The sequence below is a fragment of the Ranitomeya variabilis genome, chromosome 3 (assembly GCF_051348905.1).
Source record: "Ranitomeya variabilis isolate aRanVar5 chromosome 3, aRanVar5.hap1, whole genome shotgun sequence".
NCBI lineage: Eukaryota > Metazoa > Chordata > Amphibia > Anura > Dendrobatidae > Ranitomeya > Ranitomeya variabilis.
In genome coordinates this window covers 238,807,537-238,827,766 of record NC_135234.1, presented here as the reverse complement: position 1 = coordinate 238,827,766, position 20,230 = coordinate 238,807,537, and the positions used below count along the sequence as shown (strand labels likewise).

At 40.8% G+C, this 20,230-nt stretch overlaps 1 protein-coding gene across 1 annotated transcript in view; it reads left to right on the top strand.

The window, feature by feature from the left end:
* The window catches only part of AATF (apoptosis antagonizing transcription factor), a 144,095-nt gene that overhangs the window by 104,083 nt on the left and 19,782 nt on the right, over window positions 1-20,230 (top strand). Inside the window, exons 10-11 of the mRNA XM_077295312.1 lie at window positions 2,734-2,814; window positions 10,139-10,210. Coding sequence (XP_077151427.1) covers window positions 2,734-2,814; window positions 10,139-10,210 — 153 coding nt within the window. The remainder of the gene's footprint in view (window positions 1-2,733; window positions 2,815-10,138; window positions 10,211-20,230) is intronic.

Here is a 20,230-nt window from a genome sequence, read left to right as displayed (position 1 = left end):
GAATTGTTTGATTGCAGTGATTGCCTCAAAAGGTTGTGCAACAAAATATTAAGGGTGTACCATCCATCATTTCTGTTCAGCCCTATTTCATGAGTTGTTTTTTTTTGTTTTTTAACATTTTGTGGAAGCATGGTTGAAAAGCAATGTCTTGACTTTCATTTGTTCATTTTCGTAGATTTTGTATTTAGTACTTTTATCAGATTCAAGTTATTTCTGTGACCATTGTGGGTTTTTCTGTCATTAAACGAGGGGTACCAACAGTTTTGACCACGTGTGTAGATAAAATATCTTAGGAGGGTTGGAGTTAAAGCTAAAGGGATGGCACGTTCTACTATTTTCCAGCATGTGATAACCTGAAGAGCACTACTGCTGTGCTCCTTGGTCCTCTTTGGTAGTATGACCCATTCCATCTCTTCTTGCCTCAGGCTGCAGGTGGTGGTTAGTACTCTGGTTCTCTATCTTTGTGGTGTGTATATAGCGCCAACATACCCCAGATATTCTTCGGCACATTCACTTCGGCTAGTTTCATAGAAAGAAATCTGGAATTTGGGGATTTTTTGTTTCCCGTGTGTGATTGCATTTGTTTACTAATGAAGCCATATACATGTTGTTCTTGGTTGGATGCAAACCCCAGGCGGACAAGCTAGTTACCGAGTCTCTGTTCTCTGGCACACGGTCTTTGTTTTTTTTAAAGTAAATCTACATTTACATCTATTTTACTTTCCCTAAAATTTGAGTCCTAGATAAAACGTTTGATAGAAAGTCTTCATTTAAATTCACTATGGGTTTTATTTAAACAGGTTTTTTCAACTAAGGTGATGGCATATCGTTAGTGTATGATGTTTCTTAGTGGCATATTTGGGGATTGGGGACCTTCCATTATCCTAAGCTCGGCAGCACCTTTTTTTTTTCTCCACTGCACATGCCTGCGATACCACTATAACGATCTGTGTTGCCATGCTGTAGGTGACCAGGAACGGTGGTCTGATGGCAGAATTCTTAAGGGATATCTTTGCTTTCATCCTCCAAGTTGAAAGTGGTCTCAGATGTTAAACCCCCTGCCGATCCCAATTTTCTGATATATTAGCAATATGGAAAATTGCAATAATATTAATATAGTATTAGGGAACCTGTCATCTGAAAAAAATGGCATTTACCTGCAGCCATAGAGCTAATCTGCAGGTAAATCCTATTTCTACGGTATTCAGCTGTCTGATGTGGTGATTGGCTGCAGGGAGAAATTGAACAGCTCTGTCCCAGTGAAGAGGGCGGCCCAGGCGGCTGTGAGGAGTCCCTTCTCTGCACAGTGAGAGCTGCAATTTCTCCCACTGACCCTTGGCTGCCATCTTGCTCAGTCCAGACACTGTGGAGTAGGATGTCACTCAAGGAGCAGTGGGCCTGATGACCGCACGCTCTGAACACGGCCGCCAACTTGGCTGCAGCAGAGTGGCTTTTTAAGGATAACTGACATTATTATATTTTTTTTCATTTGCAGCTCAAGCTATTTTACAATATATTTGATTACCAGAAAGAAGATTTTCCATTTCTTCACCAGTAGCAAAGAATTCCTCATTACTAAAGATAGTGGTCACTGGGGAGGGCAAGTAGCTATACTCGGTATCTGCGGAGCCAGTTCAGATTGTACATACAGGGTGCAGTTGAACAAGCAGGATAGGATTGGGGCAGCCATCCAGCATCGATTCTGATGAATTATACTGAAATATATTATAAAATCATATATTTTTAAATAAAGGAATGATAGTTGAGGTTGGCCAATGTAGGATCCTTTAAACGTAAAAAATATAGATAGTGCTGAGGAAAAAAAGAAAATTGTGATCCATTAAATTAGTATCCATCTGTATCCACAGTCAATGTTATAATAAATTGCACATTTGTTTTGTATATTTCATACGAAGTACAAACCTAGTTTTCAGAGAATATCTTACGAAATCATATGTATCCTCTCTGCATTTCCAGCGTGCACGCGGACAGCATGCCTTTGATTTTCCTTTCTATTGTTTTATTGGGAAACTAAAATTGCTGGAATTGTGTAAAAATCAATTCTCAATACCTGTTTCTCCATTTTAATCTACTCTGCTACTGCCGTTAAAATATGTATTCATAATAGTGTTTGGTTCACACGTCTGAGTAGCTTTTGAAACCTCTTGCTCTTTGTCAGGGCAGGTAGCTATACCCTTTATTGATTAACCATTGATCATCTCCATAATTATTATTTAACTCCCTAGCGTCAACTCTACAGCTAAACTCCCTAGACGAAAGTAAATTATTGGTGAAAGCTAGCATTCGATGCAACTTTGCAATGGTTCATTTCTTGCAAGAAGAGCACGGCAAATTTCTGTACACTTGGAATGTGGAAAATGGTCAGATTCCCAATAGACGCCATTTTTGGGTTCTTCAAATTGCCAAATTGTATGTAAGGCTTCCATCCGACACAGCCTAGCCAGTAAAACACTTGCGTTAAAGAAAAAAAATTCTAACACACTTGGCATGAACAATGATTTTTATTGCTGTATTGTTAATGGAAACTGGGTGCGCAGAAATTGAACAGTTGTGCTACAATTGAAATACAGTCAGAGAGGGGTTGGAGATGAGTGGTTTTGATAATGAAACTTGTAAGTTCCACTAGAAGGCCTTGTTTTCTGATGGAAAACTGGCCTCCTAGTACTAAACTATAGCTTTCCCATATTCACACTTTTTGCCCCAATCTTCTAGGCAATGGCTTGCCATTCAGAAGTTGAGGAGCAAGATCAAGAAGAAAGTAGACACCAAAGCAAGCAAAGGGAGAAAATTGAGGTAAGCATAACCTGATTGCTCTGACAAGGTTTGTGCAAGCCATGAGTTTTCCAGGTAATGAAAATTCTATCCTAAGTATATAATAATAATATATGTTCTATAAAAGTACATACTGAAAATGAATGCAATTAGAGAAAGTGCATTTACGTTTTATGCTGTTTAATTACATTGCTCTGACAACACTCTTAAAACATGACCACACGGTCAATCTGATAGACAATATGCAGACTTGTCCCTATCAAAAAGCAATGGGATAGACAGGAACTGATCTTTACCATTGTCATATATGAAGTAACCCATGTATCCAGATTACATGGATGATTCTAGGGTTAAAGAGGTTTTCCACTTATAAGGTTCTGTCCACAATGGGCATGCACTGGGTTAACATAAATTCAGAGGTTAATACTCGTTATGAGCAAACTTGCTGGGATAAGGAGTTATTTGAGCATGCTTGGGTGCTAACCAAGTGTCTTCGATGTGCTCGAATAATATGTTTGAGACGCCGGCGGCTGCATGTCTTGTGGCTGTTCGACAGATGAAGGGAATGCCTAACAAACCATGCCTATCTAGCCGCTTTTGCCTCTACATCGGCCACTGAGCTCAGTGATTGGTAACAGCGGTAATGTTCGTTGTAGCAATGACATTGCCGTTGGAGCTAGTAAACAAAGACCACAGCAGCAGTGAACCCTGGAAGGGTGAGGAAACTTGGATTTTATGTTGTAAACCCACTGCAGGTCCATAGAAGACAGACCCTTATAACTGGAAAGCCCCTTTAAGAAAAACCCTGGAAAAAAATGTGAGGTTAGAGTTTCTGCATTTTCTATTTTATCTATATTAAAAATGTGTAAATAGATTTATTAATTTCTCAAAAAAATAATGCATACAGTACTGTGCACAAGTTTAAGGCAGAACAGTGGAAAACATGAATGCTACAAAGGTAATATTGCGAATATAAAGGAACGATTATAAAGAAACTTGGCAGGGAGATTGTGCCAAACATCTTGGAGAACTGACCACAGATCTTCTGTGGATGTAGAGTTGTATAAATCCTTTGATCTCTTTTGTGTCGTCCACGACAGAGTGGATGATGTCGAGATCGGGGCTCTGTAGGGGCCATATCTCTTTCTGGGCTAATTGTTCTTCCTTACACTAAATATATATTAATGACATTGGCTGTATGTTTGGGGTAGTTGTTCTGCTGCAGAATAAATGAGCCAGACACCTCCATGTGGGGGATAGCATAGCGGATAAGTATCTGCCGGTATTTCAAGCATTGAGGACGCCATTAATCCAGACCAAATCCTAAACGCCATGTCTAAAATGACAGTAAACTAGTTTATTTATCAGGTTATGCTTTCCCAGGTAGGAGAAAAAAATGTCGAACTATCTTGTAATTACCATTTTTGAAAGAAATATCAGCATAAGTCTAAAGATGAAAATTTAGCAGGTGGACTTGGGTAATAAAAACAGGAGCGTTGTCAATGAAAACAATGAAAATGATTGTAAAACTCCTTCAAGATACGTTTTCTATCATGGAATGTGGTGAAAGATTCGCTAGTTCCCACTCTACCGTGTGTAACCTTTATTCAACGTGATGGTCTGTGATGAATCACAAATTTGCATTGGTCAAGGAGAGGATACTGAAACCTCTGTCTGGTTCTATTGTAATAAAACATATAAAGATGGCTGCCTGAAAACTCCCCCACTTACTAACCCTTTAAAGACCAGGGGATTTTCAAGCACTGTAACATATTTAATTTTTCATCGAGATGAGACATATGAAGGTTTGTTTTGTGCCGGACAAGCTGTAGTTTTGAATGACACCATTCATTTTGCCATACTATGTACTGAAAAATGAAAAATAAATTCGAACTGGGATGAAATGTTGGAAAAACATGCAATGCCATTGTTTTTTGAGTCTTGTTTTTACAACGTTTACTATATGGCAAAATTGACCTGGAAACTTGATTGTCCAGGTTACTGGGATTACGGTGATGCTAAACTTTTCTCTATGTAAGTGATGGAAAAAGAAACTCAGAGTATTGTAAAAGAAATGTTTTTTACTTTGTGTCCTCATTTTCCAAGACCCATAACATTTTCCATTTTCTGTTGATGGGGTAGAGTGAGGGCTTGTTTTTTTGCATGGAGAGCAGAAATCGCAGATGCAGCTAATTGATGAGCTCAGTAGCCCGAGCCGCCTACATCGGCAGGCCACAGAGCTCAGTGACTATTGCCGTAGATGTGGCCTGGCCACCGCAGCCAAGACACAGAGACCGGGGCAGCAGCGGAGAGCCTGCACTGGAGTCGCAGATGCGTGCCATCTGGGTTTATGTTACATGCCTTTAAGTGTTTGGGGGCGCTTTGCTCAAAGAGTAAAACCTCTTTAATAAACTCGACATTGGGGTGACAGATGAGTAAGGTTGTTCTAGTGACTGATCCTCTTTAGCCATTGGGAGCAATTCATTAAGACCGGCAATTCTCTTGCTGGTCTTGATAAGGGGGCGTTTTGGAGCAGATGTTCCTGATTCATTAAGAGACTAATACCTCTTAATGAATTACATAAGGCGTGTTGTGGCATGTGCCAATATGTGCACCTTGGAACATAACTTACTCCAGAACTGTAGCATAGCGAACACCGCCGCTTGTCATGAACTTGACAAGTGAGGGTCGTCCCTCCCCAGCTCCACCAACTCTGTTGGGGCTGAGGCGGGAACATGACGAAAGTCATATTTTTCTGCACATACTCGTGGTTGTGCCCCCAAAAATGAGACTTTTCAAAGCTTTTTTTTTTTGCCAGAAAGCTGGCGAAAAAGCTTTAATGAATCTCCCCTATTTTTGTTTTGTAATTAGTGTATTTGCTACAAAATAGAAAAAAGCAGCGACATCGTCTGCCAGAAGTTCTGATCCGTTATCCATCCGACGTTGGTGATTTCTTGTGTCTGTGTTAGATAAATGATGCAAAATTCAGGAAAGGCAAGTAAGACCCCAACCGTCTACGTGAGGTGCACTGCATGCTGTCCTATCTGTGTCCTCTAAAGTCCCGAATAGTAATCCGGTCTATTATTATACGTCTTATTTTCTCTGTGAAATGCATTATTAGGAAAATAGAAGTAGTAATTAACGAGACATTGTGGCAGTAAAATATTTGAACACGTCTGGTACAGTGTCCAGACAGCTTTCAGTGGCACTAATCATGGAGATGTCTTTCTGATAAAAATGATGACAGGCAATGTCAAAGTCTCCACAGCTCATCCAAGCTGAGCCTTTCCAGCAGAGCCTCCTCTTCAGGGTTCAGTCTGCATGAGGGTGATTTTCACTGTTATGTTGGCAGCTACCATCACTAATAAATTTTCCCCGACATTGCCGCACTCCTCTTGAACTCTATGCAGTACCACAGTGATGCCGCTGCGTGTTTCTGTATGCAACTTTAACACAGAGTTAATGCATGGTGGCTTCATATAATCCAGCCATAAATCAGAGACTGAGCCCAGCAGAGTCTTTTCTACTAAAACGTTGCTGTTTCATGCCCATAGAACATATTTTTAGGCTATTTCTTATATACGCCATAATAAAAAGCTTGAATGTGTCCACGATCATCCTTGGTTGCAAACACATCAGATAGAAAGTCATGCAAGTCAGTCTGGGTCAGTTGTGGCATAGTAATTTTTAAGATTGATGTTCTCGGATAATTTATTAAAAGAGGAAAGAGCTGCTTTGTTGGCCTGAGAAGCCTGTAATTATTGGCTATCAATATTCTTTTCTGTCACCATCACGCATAATTGGATGTATTCATGATTCAGTCAAAAGCCGCTGACAACATCACACAACTGAGTCACACTCTCCGAGGCTTTGAAATAATGCAGGCCATTTCAGCGTGTGCGACACGGCCTGGACTCGTTCACCGCGAGATCAAGGCCCTACCATGGCAATCTTATTACCCAGCGCCAGATAACAATTGAACAGTCTGGGCCAGATCATCAGTAGCACGGAGATGAACAAAATGTTCAATTACAATTTGAGCGAAACATCCTTCCTCTGTGAAAAGTTTAAGCATGTTGTACTTTATAGCCAGAAAGATGCAAATAAAGGGTTTACAGAGAGAATGTCATGGATTCCCAGACCGAATTCTGTGGCCTATATTCATGAAATTGCATTATAGTGTTTAATTCTCTGCAATATTAGAAAACCGGCAGTCAGTGGTGTTTCTAAAACAACCAAAAAAGGAGGTTTTATCACAGAAAAGCAAGCAAACCTAAAGGCCTCCGTACACATTAGGAAAACATTGGCCCAATCCACCAATTTCGGAGGGATCGTCTGACAGTCTGTGTATGGGGCCTCCGGCCCTTCTTTAGGTATTTGCACACGTTGCATATTTTACTGCGGATTCGCAGCGGATTGGCAGCAGTTTTCCATGAGATTACAGTACCATGTAAACCTATGGAAAACAAAATCCACAGTGCACATGCTGCGGAAAAAACATGCGGAAATGTAGCGTTGTTTATTCCGCAGCATGTCGATTCTTTGTGCGGATTCCGCAGCGGTTTACACCTGCTCCATAATAGGAATCTGCACAAAATCCACACAAAAATTGCAGTAATTCTGCAGGAAATCCGCAGTTCAGTTTACCTGCGGATTTACCAAAATCAGTCCAGAAAAATCCGCAGAGTAATCCGCAGCATGTGCACATACCCTTTAAAGTCAGAGAGAGAAGCATCTAGCATGTCTGATTTCGGTCTGCCGATCCTTTCTGTTCTTCTTTGCATTTTTTATTTTATTTTTTTAAATCCTTTTTGAGAAGTCTATGAGGAGAAAAAAAACAATTCCTTTCGCTTGCAGTCTTTTTCTGAAAAATGACAAAAACTACAAACACGTGATTAGACATTCGCTATTGGCGGCCAACTGTCGTCTGGCCACAGGTTTATTTTTGTCTCGAAAAAATTCTACAAATAGGTACTTCTTGATAGAATCTTTTTGAGTTGGGAGGTACCTTCAGATTCTTTCCCAAACAAAATTCTTGGTAACGATCAGCCAGATTTGGCGTCCGTGCCCTAATACTATCAAAGTACTTTAATCTACAACAACTTGTCATTTTAAAGAGGTCATAGTTTTACCATTTGATCAGCGCTAGTGTGTTTTTTTTTTTTGTTTTTTTTTAAATCGTTTTATTTAGATTTAATTGTTTTTTACGATCAGAGAGTCACCTACTGTATGGTATATTTATAAATGTGAGCTTTCAATCCAGAGAATTTTCTTGTTGAACAGCAGCAAAGACTTGAGCTCCTGTATTGTGTTCCAGGTTGTTAAAGGGAATCTGTCACCCCAAAAATCATATATGAGCTAAGGCCATCGGCATCAGGGGCTTATCTACAGCATTCTGGAATGCTGTAGATAAGCCCCCGATGTATCCTGAAAGATGAGAAAAAGAGGTTAGATTATACTCACCCAGGGGCGTTCCCTCTGCGGTCCGATGGGTGATGCGGTCTGGTCCGGGGCCTCCCATCTTCATACGATGATGTCCTCTTCTTCCTGCCGCGGCTCTGGCGCAGGTGTACTTTGTCTGCTCTGTTGAGGGCACAGCAAAGTACTGCAATGCGCAGACATCGGGCCTCTCTGACAATTCCCAGCGCCTGCGCACTGCAGTACTTTGCTCTGCCTTCAACAGGGCAGACAAACTACGCCTGCGCCGGAGCCGCAGCAGGAAGACAAGAAGAGGACGTCATCGTAAGAAGATGGGAGGCCCCAGACCGGACCGCGACGCCCATCGGACCGCACCGGGACCGCCCCTGGGTGAGTATAATATAACCTGTTTATCTTATCTTTCAGGATACATCGGGGGCTTATCTACAGCATTCCAGAATGCTGTAGATAAGCCCCTGATGCCGGTGGCCCCAGCTCATATACGATTTATGGGGTGACAGATTCCCTTTAATGCATGGCTGGATTATATCTACCAATACAATGCTAATTCTCAGTGTTCTGTGTGCGAAGTATCCTAATCCATCTTGGATACATGTTGATGTTTATTCTGAAGCACCATTAATTCCAGGGTGCTGTCATGTGAGAGGGTTCACATACATAAAATACAAAGCAAGAGCATTAAACCTGAGCTGACAGACTGGTACAGAGGGACGGAGGACTCTACATGCACGCTAGGAAACCTCCATCATCCATATCCCGATCAGCACATGGTTCCTTCCCATAGACAGCTGTTGATTTTTATTCACTCATTAAAAACTACATTTATTACATTTTTGTACCTTGGGAGGCAGAGGCTCAGTAAGGGCTCTGTCATGCCCAGTGCACTTAACCCCTCATTTGTATATGATTTAAAATGGCAGTTACTCAGGAATGCAGCAACTTGTAGAAGATGTAAAAATGTCGATGGATATACATTTCAATGACTTGCATGCCCATGTATTCGGTTTCTGGGGTGATCTTACTGATTCCGTTGAAGGGTCTGGAGTTGATTCCAAGCGTTGAAAATGTTAGTAAACAAGGCAACCAATACTAAAAAAAAAACACCTGTTTGAGAGAGAAGAAATTGTATAAGTACCCAAGATGTATGCACATTATGTAATAGCCCCCAGATGAAGCATTTATTGTGAAACGTTTGCCGGGAGTGGTGGGACCCTGGCTGTCTCCTCCACAGGTCTATATCCTTGCCTTTTGTACTTCCTTTAGGCATAGATCTCCGCCTTGTTTATTTTTATATTTGCTCATTCCCAATGTGGCATTTATACTTATTACTATTACTTCCCATTTTATTAGCCAGCTGGTTGTCACTACATGCCTCACATATGATTTGTTTTGTTGATCTGTGGGAGATATACATGTAGATGTTTAGGTGTTCCCACCTTCAGCCTCACTGTTTGCTGCCCCACTTTTTACATTTCTTCTATATGTTCCAATAAAGATTATTTTGCTGTTGTCTACTTGGTCTCTGATCAAAGTTATTGGTTGTATATTTGATATGTGACCAGGCCCCGGTTATATTGATTGTGGTTTTCGGTGTGTCATTATGTTAAGCACTGGGGAGTTCAGTAATGCCTGACATAAAAGATAAGACAGCTTTAGGTCTGGCTAAGTCCAGAACTCTTACAAGGAGTTTGGGTTATTAAAGCTTTCAAAAAAAAAAAACACATTTGCCTAAAACGTTTGCACAGTGGTTTGTGTCTGAGCACCCAAAGAGCCAACAATTATTTTTCTTACATCTTAAATTTGCTTATTTACAGACGGCTGACAAATATATTGTAAGCTTTTGTCCTGCACATAATACCTTTATTTCACATTGTAACGCTGCTGCTGCTTGTGTTGCTTTCTGCAGGTATCACGTTCATAGCAAGTTGGTGAGCTTCATGGCGCCTATTGGCCACAGCACAATGAATGATGAGGCCAGGTGAGTAATAGACTAATAATGTTTATCAAATGGCTCCATGACAGCGTGACATTGACTTGTTCTTCGTTCTGGTGTCCTGTTTTTCCCTTATCAGTTCAGCATTTGTCACAACTGTCATAGCCGCACACTGTCTGTACACCAGCCTTGGCCTTCTTGCCCAGTTGATATTCTTATAATAAATGGTATTGAGTAAAACCTGCAGCATCTCTATATGTTTACTTGTAACCTAAAACCATATAGAAATGTGACAGAATGAATTCTTTATAAAAACTGATTTTTATTCACGCTGGCTAATGGTTTCTAGTCCATGCTGATGTAATAGAACCATTCAGTTTTTGCCCATTTGTCAGAAGAACATAGCCTGGTGTGTTTCTGCTGCAGATTGTAAGGGGCTTGTCGAAAACCAAATGAATCTGGGGATCTGTCCTTCATGTCATTCATTCAAGTAGTGATGGGATCATGGTGAGAGGATGTTTTCTTGGCATGCAGACCAAAAATTCCTGTTACGCCACCTACCTGATTTTTGTTGCTGATGTATATACCCTTTTATGACTACATTTCTTAGCCAGTGCTGGTTTTATTTTCATAAGTATTTTCTGCGGAAGTTAAAGGAAATCTGTATGGGTTGTTTTGCTATTTAATGTGAGTGCAGCATGATATAGAGACAGTGACCCTGATTCAGAGACAGTGACCCTGATTCCAGTGATGCTATTTACTAGGCTGCTTGTTGCAGTTTCAATATAATCATGGTTTCATCAGCAGGAGATTATCACTAGGTGGAAATGGTTGTCTTATGCAATGTCGTCCTCCTGCTCTGTGTAACTCCACCCCCTGATTAGACTCTTTCTGCCTATGCACAGTGTACACAGAAAGTTGCCAATCAGTGGTGTGAGTGGAGTTATGCAGAGCTCAGCATTCAGTGAACTGCCAGATCTGCAGCAGATAAAACCATGTTTTATCAAAATGAGAGCAAGCAGACCAGTAAGTCATACATCACTAGAATCAGGATCTTTGTCCTTACATCATACTGCTCTCATACATTGCAGAGACCTGGTGACAGATTCCCTTGAAGTAAGCTGTAATTGTATTCCTTTTTCGGTTGAACAAATGTTATTATTAAATCTCTGCCATTTAACCATTTATATGAGACAAAGCTGATTACAAAAGGGAAGTATTCCCCTTTGTTCACTTTGTCAATGTTCATTTCTGTGAGTGCCCTTAGAAGTGCTTGGTTTGGAATTGCCACACTTGTGGTAACTACCGGGTTCATTTGCTATCCTTGTCTTCTGGGTGGACTACTTGTTTTGGGGATCTAGATTTGTTCCATTTGTCTATATTCTCCTGAGACCAGCAAGTTCCCAATTATCATACTATTTAAAGGAAATCTGTCAGTAAGATGTTTTATTCCCGAGAAATCAATGTTTTTCTTCATATGTAGCTGTGCTGTTAAGATCTATGGGCCGGACACTGATTTGCCTCCAGAGCTTATTTTATTTGAAAGAGGCAGCTACCAGTGTGAGACATGCTGATCAGGAAAGCAGACTAAGTCATTCCATGTCTTACCATGGCAACGCCCCCTTTTTATATAAAACTAGCTGTACTTACCCGGCTTCGCCTGGGTTAATAACTGCTGTTAGCAAAATAGAATGTGTTAACAAAAATTTGTTCTGCACACAAAAACCACAAAACAAATAGAAATCTAATTATTAAAAGGCAAAAACTAAGCTAATAGAAGCATTTCACAACATATATTTCAACCAGAGATATTCCACACAGATTTAACTAAATTGGCCAAGTAATGTGAAGTAATCTTCTACTACTTATTCCAGAGCCTTTTGATAAATGACATTTTTAGTTTTTCCTTCAGGTGCAAAGACGAACAGATTTTTGGCTGTTCCAACTCTTGAACAGGCCACATAAAGTTGACCATGAGAAAAGCATGGAGATTGTCTTGAGGAAGCAGTTCTTGTTCTCTTGTCTGCAAGCCTCGCTTCACTCTCCTCAGAAAGTTCATTGGCCCTTGAGGAAGCAGCTCTTGTTTTCATGTCTGCATTCCTCACTTCCCTCTCCTCAGAAAGTTCATTGGCTCTTGAGGAAGTAGCTCTTGTTTTCATGTCTGCAAGCCTCACTTTCCTCTCCTCAGAAAGTTCATTGGCTTTTGAGGAAGCAGCTCTTGTTTTCATGTCTGCAAGCCTCGCTTCCCTCTCCTCAGAAAGTTCATTGGCCCTTGAGGAAGCAGCTCTTGTTCTCGTCTGCAAACCTCGCTTCCCTCTGCTCAGAAAGTTCTGCTGCTGTTCTCATGTGTGTCAGCCTTGTTTCTCGGTCTTCACATTTTTCATTGGCCCGTAATGCAGCTTTTCTTTTCGCATCAGCTGACATTCGTGCCATGGAATTCCTTTTATTATGAGGCATTATTGTGATAAAAATAGTCTAACTGGCAGTTTCTATATCCTCTCACATAGAGGTGATGTGACTGACATCAGCCTTTCCACCAGCACACCCTAACTGACATGCTATTACCTCACACAAGCTTTGTTATACTGAGAATGTCATTTGTTGCCTATATTAACCAATCAGAGCTCAGATTAATTAACTGTAGCAAAATAGAAGCTGAGCTGTGATTGGTTGCTATTGGCAGCCTGATAAATCCCCAGCCAACAGGAAGCCCTCCCCCCTGGCAGTATATATTAGCTCACACATACACATAATAGACAGGTCATGTGACTGACAGCTGCCATATTTCCTATATGGTACATTTGTTGCTCTTGTAGTTTGTCTGCTTATTAATCATATTTTTATTTTTGAAGGATAATACCAGACTTGTGTGTGTTTTAGGGCGAGTTTCATGTGTCAAGTTGTGTGTTGAGTTGCGTGTGGCGACATGCATGTAGTGACTTTTGTGAGATGAGTTTTGTGTGGCGACATGCGTGTAGCAACTTTTTGTGTCGAGTTGCATGTGACGGGTTAGTGTACCAAGTTGAGTGCAGCGAGTTTTGCGCATGGCGAGTTTTATGTGTAGTGCGTTTTGAGTATGTGCAAGTTTTGTGTGAGGCAACTTTTGCATGTGTTGCAACTTTTGTGCATGTGGCAATTTTTCCGCGTGTGCAAGTTTTGCGTGTGGCGAGTTTTCCATGAGGTGAGTTTTGCACGTGTGGCGAGTTTTCCATGAGCCTAGTTTTGCACGTGAGCCTAGTTTTGCACGTGAGCCTAGTTTTGCACGTGAGCCTAGTTTTGCACGTGAGCCTAGTTTTGCACGTGAGCCTAGTTTTGCACGTGAGCCTAGTTTTGCACGTGAGCCTAGTTTTGCACGTGAGCCTAGTTTTGCACGGCGACTTTTGTGTTTCGACTTTTATGTGGCGAGGTTGGTGTATGTGTGGTGAAATGTGCGCTGAGGGTGGTATATGTGTTCAAGCACGTGGTAGTGTGTGGCGCATTTTGTGTGTGTGTTTATACACTGTGTGCAGAATTATTAGGCATGTATTTTAGAGGATTTTTTTTTATTATTGATCAACAACTATGTTCTCAATCAACCCAAAAGACTCAAATATCAAAGCTTAATATTTTTGGAAGTTGGAGTGATTTTTTTTTTTTTTTTTTAGATTTGGCTATCTTTGGAGGATATCTGTTTGTGCAGGTAACTTACTGTGCAGAATTATTAGGCAACTTAATAAAAACCAAATATATTCCCATCTCACTTGTTTATTTTCACCAGGTAAACCAATATAACTGCACAAAATTTTGAAATAAACATTTCTGACATGCAAAAACAAAACCCCAATAAATTAGTGACCAATATAGCCACCTTTCTTTATGATGACACTTAACAGCCTTCCATCCATAGATTCTGTCAGTTGCTTGATCTATTTACGATCAACATTGCGTGCAGCAGCCACCACAGCCTCCCAGATACTGTTCCGAGAGGTGGACTGTTTTCCCTCCCTGTAGATCTCACATTTTATGAGGAACCACAGGTTCTCTATGGGATTCAGATCAGGTGAACAAGGGGAGCCATGTCATTATTTTTTCTTCTTTGAGACCTTTACTGGCCAGCCACGCTGTGGAGTAGTTGGAAGCATGTGTTGGAGCATTGTCCTGCATGAAAATCATGTTTTTCTTGAACGATACCGACTTCTTCCTGTACCACTGCTTGAAGAAGTTGTCTTCCAGAAACTGACAGTAGGTCTGGGAGTTGAGCTTCACTCCATCCTCAACCTGAAAAGGTCCCACAAGTTCATCTTTGATAATACCAGCCCATACCAGTGCCCCACCTCCACCTTGCTGGCATCTGAGTCGGAGTGGAGCTCTCTGCCCTTTACTGATCCAGCCTCTGGCCCATCAAGAGTCACTCTCATTTCATCAGTCCATAAAACCTTTGAATAGTCAGTCTTAAGATATTTCTTGGCCCAGTCTTGACATTTTATCTTATGTTTCTTGTTCAAAGGTGGTCGTTTTTCAGCCTTCCTTACCTTGGCCATGTTCCTGAGTATCGCACACCTTGTGCTTTTTGTTACTCCAGTAACGTTGCAGCTCTGAAATATGGCAAAACTGGTGGCAAATGGCATCTTGGCAGCTTCACGCTTGATTTTCCTCAATTCATGGGTAGTTATTTTGCGCCTTTTTTGCCAAACACGCTTCTTGCGACCCTGTTGGCTATTTGCCATGAAACTCTTGATTGTTCGGTGATCACGCTTCAAAAGTTTGGCAATTTCAAGACTGCTGCATCCCTCTGCAAGACATACCACAATTTTGGACTTTTCAGAGCCCGTCAAATCTCTCTTCTGACCCATTTTGCCAAAGGAAAGGAAGTTGCCTAATAATTAATCACACCTTATATAGGGTTTTGATGTCATTAGACAACACCCCTCCTCATTACAGAGATGCACATCACCTGATTTACTTAATTGGTAGTTGGCTCTCAAGCCTGAACAGCTTGGAGTAGGACAACATGTATAAAAAGTATCATGTGATCAAAATACAACTTGCCTAATAATTCTGCACACAGTGTATGCCCGTGTGTAGTGAGTATCCAATGTTGGGGCCCCACCTTAGCAACTGTACGGTATATACTCTTTGGCGCCATCGCTCTCATTCTTAAAGTCCCACCTGTTCACATCTGGCAGCTGTGAATTTGCCTCCAACACTTTTCCTTTCACTTTTTCCCAATTATGTAGATAGGGGCAAAATTGTTTGGTGAATTGGAACGCGCGGGGTTAAAATTTCGCCTCACAACATAGCCGATGACGCTCTCGGGGTCCAGACGTGTGACTGTGCAAAATTTGGTGGCTGTAGTTGCGACGGTGCAGATGCCAGTCCCGGACATACATATATACATACATACATACATACATACATACATATACACACACACACACACATACACACACACACACACACACACACACACACACACACACACACACACACACACACACACACACACACACACACACACACACACTTGGCTACTCCGCTTTATATATTAGATAATCTCTGGAGGCAGATTCTCAGGGAGATCAGTGTTCTCCCCATAGCCTGGAACAGCTCATTTACATATAATAAAAAACATGGATTTCTCTAGAATAATACGTGGGATGGCAAATATTTTATTCTCCTTTTTATGACCTGAATGCCCATATAGACGGCTTGGGAGGGTTGATCCTACTGACAGATGCCCTTTAAATAACAAATGCGCGAATTGAAAATTGTTTGTATTTAGGTTTCATTGTTTTCATTATTGGTACATATATATTGTAATAAAATCTAAAAAAAAAAAGAAAAAAATAATGTACCGTAGTTAATAAAGAGGAATTCACTCAGGACATGTATGAGCACACGCAATACTTTAGACCAGGTGTCTCTGACCTGTGGTGTGTTGCATCATCCCTGTTTGATTGTCTGCAGAGGTACAGTAGAGCATGCCATCCGGACTTCAGCCTTTCATCTGCCTGTGCTTTATAGATCTCATCTGATTTCCCACCGTACAGCTCATTGACAATGTTTTATCTGTTGCTTCGTTAGAGCAGCTCATTCTTTTGGATGATTTTTGTTGTTTACCGTAAATGGGCCAATGCTTCATCCGGCGGTGTCAGCATAACTGAGAGCCACCGCTCCACGGCAGTATGGAGAGCAGCGCCGGTGCTAATGATCCCTGTGCTTTATAGCTGCATGCAGCCTTCTCACTCACCCGGAAGCGACAATCATTATACCGTCAGGGCGACACTAACGTGACAGCTCACACACACAGCTAGTGGAGATGGAAATTAAAAAGATAAGAGCACAAGAGTACATTCACTGGGCAAACATATTGAACAACCCTGTGGTTATTATAGGAACACAAGGATGTGTGCATAGTCATTAAATAAAGCAAGCCCTTGTGTTTTATAAGAAATGTTCTTCTGATATATTTGTATATTACATGTACAATTGGGGGGGGGGGGGGTGCTGTCCTGTAAATATCTCTGCACTTGTCAGGCATTCAGTACCAAGAGCAAATGGCAACATAGGAGTCCAGCGCAATCGTTCGGCGCTGGTACCGTCAATGCTTCTTTTTTTGTAGACCTACACTGCTTTACCAATTGTATGAATCATCCACTTCCAGCATTTTAGGTTATTGCTATTATTTCTTTTTATACTTGTTCTACCAATAATCTTCTTATACCATAATGTGTTCCTTGCATCCAAAGGTAAATGAGTGTTCTTTTTCTATATATGCTAAAATGTATAAAATAAGTGGAATTAATGTACAATCTGTAGGATGCATGCAATGCCAATCACCCTCACTCGGAGCAGCCAAAGACTATTCCTTATTTTGTTTGACACTACGCCATCACTGTATATGGTGGCATCTTCGGAACCTATGGATAGGCCCATTTTTCTATTATGGCTGGGCACTAAGCCTTTATCATGCACTTGTCACATTCTCACACTTATAACTGAACAGTGTAAAGTAATTTTAAAGGGGTTGTTCCCTTTCAGAACACATTTTCCTGGCGGCTCAGTTTAATAAAGCAAACACAAAGCCTGCTTTACTTGCCCACTCTTGGCTCGGCTGCGGCCTGTACACAGACCGCTGACCTCAGTCATTGCCTGCAGCAGTGTCACCGTGATGTCACTGCAGCCAAACAATAGACTGGGGCTGAAGACACTAGCTGGACTTGGGGATCGTAAGGAATATTGTATTTTTTTTAATACAACTAACAGCCTACATGTAAAAGTGTTCTTCTTGTTCAAACATGCATGTGGTTATAAGAAAGAAGCCAGCATGACCTTCCCACAATACATCTATGCTACGCTAGTAAATGCCTACAGTGTCATAGAAGGGAATCTAGTAGGGAAAGATGCCCAGTATGAGAGCATCCTGCAATGGCTCTGGACGCACAGTGTGTATGTTAAAGATGACGAAATATCGTGCTTCCTGTGTCGGAATGAGATTGATTTATCTGCAGCGCTGATCTGTACTTTATGCTGGTGACAGCAGGCGTCCAATATATTCATGCGATGTGTTGGTCAGTAGACCATCCCACCACCCATTGTTTGTGAATGACAGGTTCCTTCTTTCTGCTCTGATAGAGAAAACTGCCCAGTCACTGCCATTGGGAAGTGACAAAAAACAATATGTGCACCACCAGTCTTATGGGAAAAAGAAACCCCAAAATCACTAAACCCCAAAATCACTAAACGCCAACACAAAAGACAAGATTACAAACACACACACTGGGCAGCTAGTCCGTATAGAAGTTTCCCAACTGCAACCGCGAGCCAGACTAACGAGCTGATCAGAGGCTGCGTATGAACACAAAGCACATCCTTTATGCCTTTATGGCCCACCGCTCGAAGTACAGCTAGTCTCCCAGATTATCAGAAGCCATGAATATGAAGAAACCGAATACACGCAGTAAAGACATCCAAGAATGGACAGGAATACGTAGCTCCCAGTATAGAAAATAGAGATCTGAGTGCTGAGGCTCGTGCCAAAAACCATTCGAGCAGTTCAAGGGTAAATGCTGGGAGGGGAGAGAGGGACCTCGAGATGGCGACCATCAGTTGCCAAACCATCTGCATTGCAGTATGCGAGCACACCATATATATGCCTAAATATATTAGGGCTATTCTCACCAAGGATGATGGCGGGAGCCGTGCTTGGTCACTAAAAATTATGTAGCATCTATGTTGGGGAAGAAAAGCTTTAGATCAGTTGTGCAAGTGCTTTTTCTTTCTCCTTGTCAAGACATAACTCTATTATACTGCCGTATGTCCTTAGCTCCGTCCATCAGGCCTCCACATCCCTAAATGATTCCAATTTCCAGAGTCCTGTACAAATGCTTATTGCAGCTGTCAGCATTATCCAAGTTAATTTCTCTCCAGCTCCTTTGTTGTAATGTATCTGGATTGATCCCAAGTTGTATTTTTGGACCAAGATCAATACTTAAGGGAGCAGGAAGTTTTTATGAAATACAGCACTTTAGTCCAGTATTAGCGTAATTTACAAGCAGCGCCAGTCATGTGTGATTTGACCACTTGTTTTATTGTAGTGCTGGTAGAGGCTTACTAGTCACTGTTTACAACTTCGTGCTACATGATAACATTTGCTGGGGCGCATTTCCTTTTTTCATCTTTTTTTGTAGTTCTGTCTTTACATTACATAAAGCGATATTAATTTCCATCTGGAAGTTTCCCTTTACACATAAGGATTTCTTTGTAAGTAGATAATAATCTATTAACGAACTGCGTACTCTTGAGTACATGATGGACAATTATGCGCAAGATGACAGTTTTAATTGCCTAATGAAGAATTCTGTATATTTTCCAAATTTTGGGCTATCTCACAACTGCACTCTAATTTTTCAATTATGTTTAACCCTTGTAATAATTGTCATTAATTGCAGGCACCTGTTCGTTTTTTTCTTGAGGGAAAAAAAGGATTTTTGGTGGCATTTTGAAACATTTTGCATATGCTATCTAATTATTTTTTTTAGTCTAGTTGGGATGCATGCTGTAAAAAGTCAGGAAAAAAAAAATCCAAAGCAGCATGTTGTTTTCCTAATGTAGACTGACGTGGAAAAGTGAAATTGCACATCTGTGCTTGGTGGTAGTCCTGAAACTGATCAAGACTTTAATTACTGTTAATACTTTTGACTTAAGTAAAAAAAAAATATTATATATATATATCCCCAAATTTGTCCAAGTGAACAGTACAGTGGTGTTTGGGTTTTGGGAAATATTGTGCCTCCTAGCATCAGTGATATCCTCAATTCCAGTATACTTCTGGAAAGTAAAAATTCTAATCTTCTAATTCTGTAAATCAGCAAGTATTTTTTGTCGACGTTCTACTTTCTAGAATTAACAGGTTAAATTTGTGGAAGCATCAAGCAGTGTTATCTTCTGAAGTCACAGGTTAGTCTGACAGGTAAGACAAGATTGCAAATATGCAACAATGATTTAATCGGTTAGAACAAGAGCAATATTTTAACTTGGGCTACCTTTTAACAGCATCATTAAGGCCTCTCATTACTCTTTTATTAGAGGCTTGCTCTGTTTCTTATCTGATTACAGACTGAACATAACTCATGGCACTGATTTGATCTCTTGTTAAAGAGGATTATAGCTTTGCATTAACTCAGATTGACACGGTTTATAATTCGATTGTTGATACCCATCCTAACACTGTCACATGTTTGACCCCCTACACCTCCTCTCAGTTGAGCTATTGAAAAGGACAGCCATATATCATCATTAAAGTTGGCATGCAACACTTGGGCTGGAGAGGTTTCTTCTGCTGGAATTACGGAGGGCACAAAATAACACTGAGACTTGTTCTATTAAAGGAAACTAAAAATATAGAACTTTTCCCTTCAAGGATCTGCACATTTCATAGAAAGTGACCTGGAAGTGTTGATGTCGCTAAATGTAAAGGCATTTGTACATGATTATAACCTTAGTTAAATATACTAATTCAGAACTTTTTAAAGGCAATCTGTCTGCAGGTTTTTATTTTAACCTAAGAACAGCATGATGAAGGAA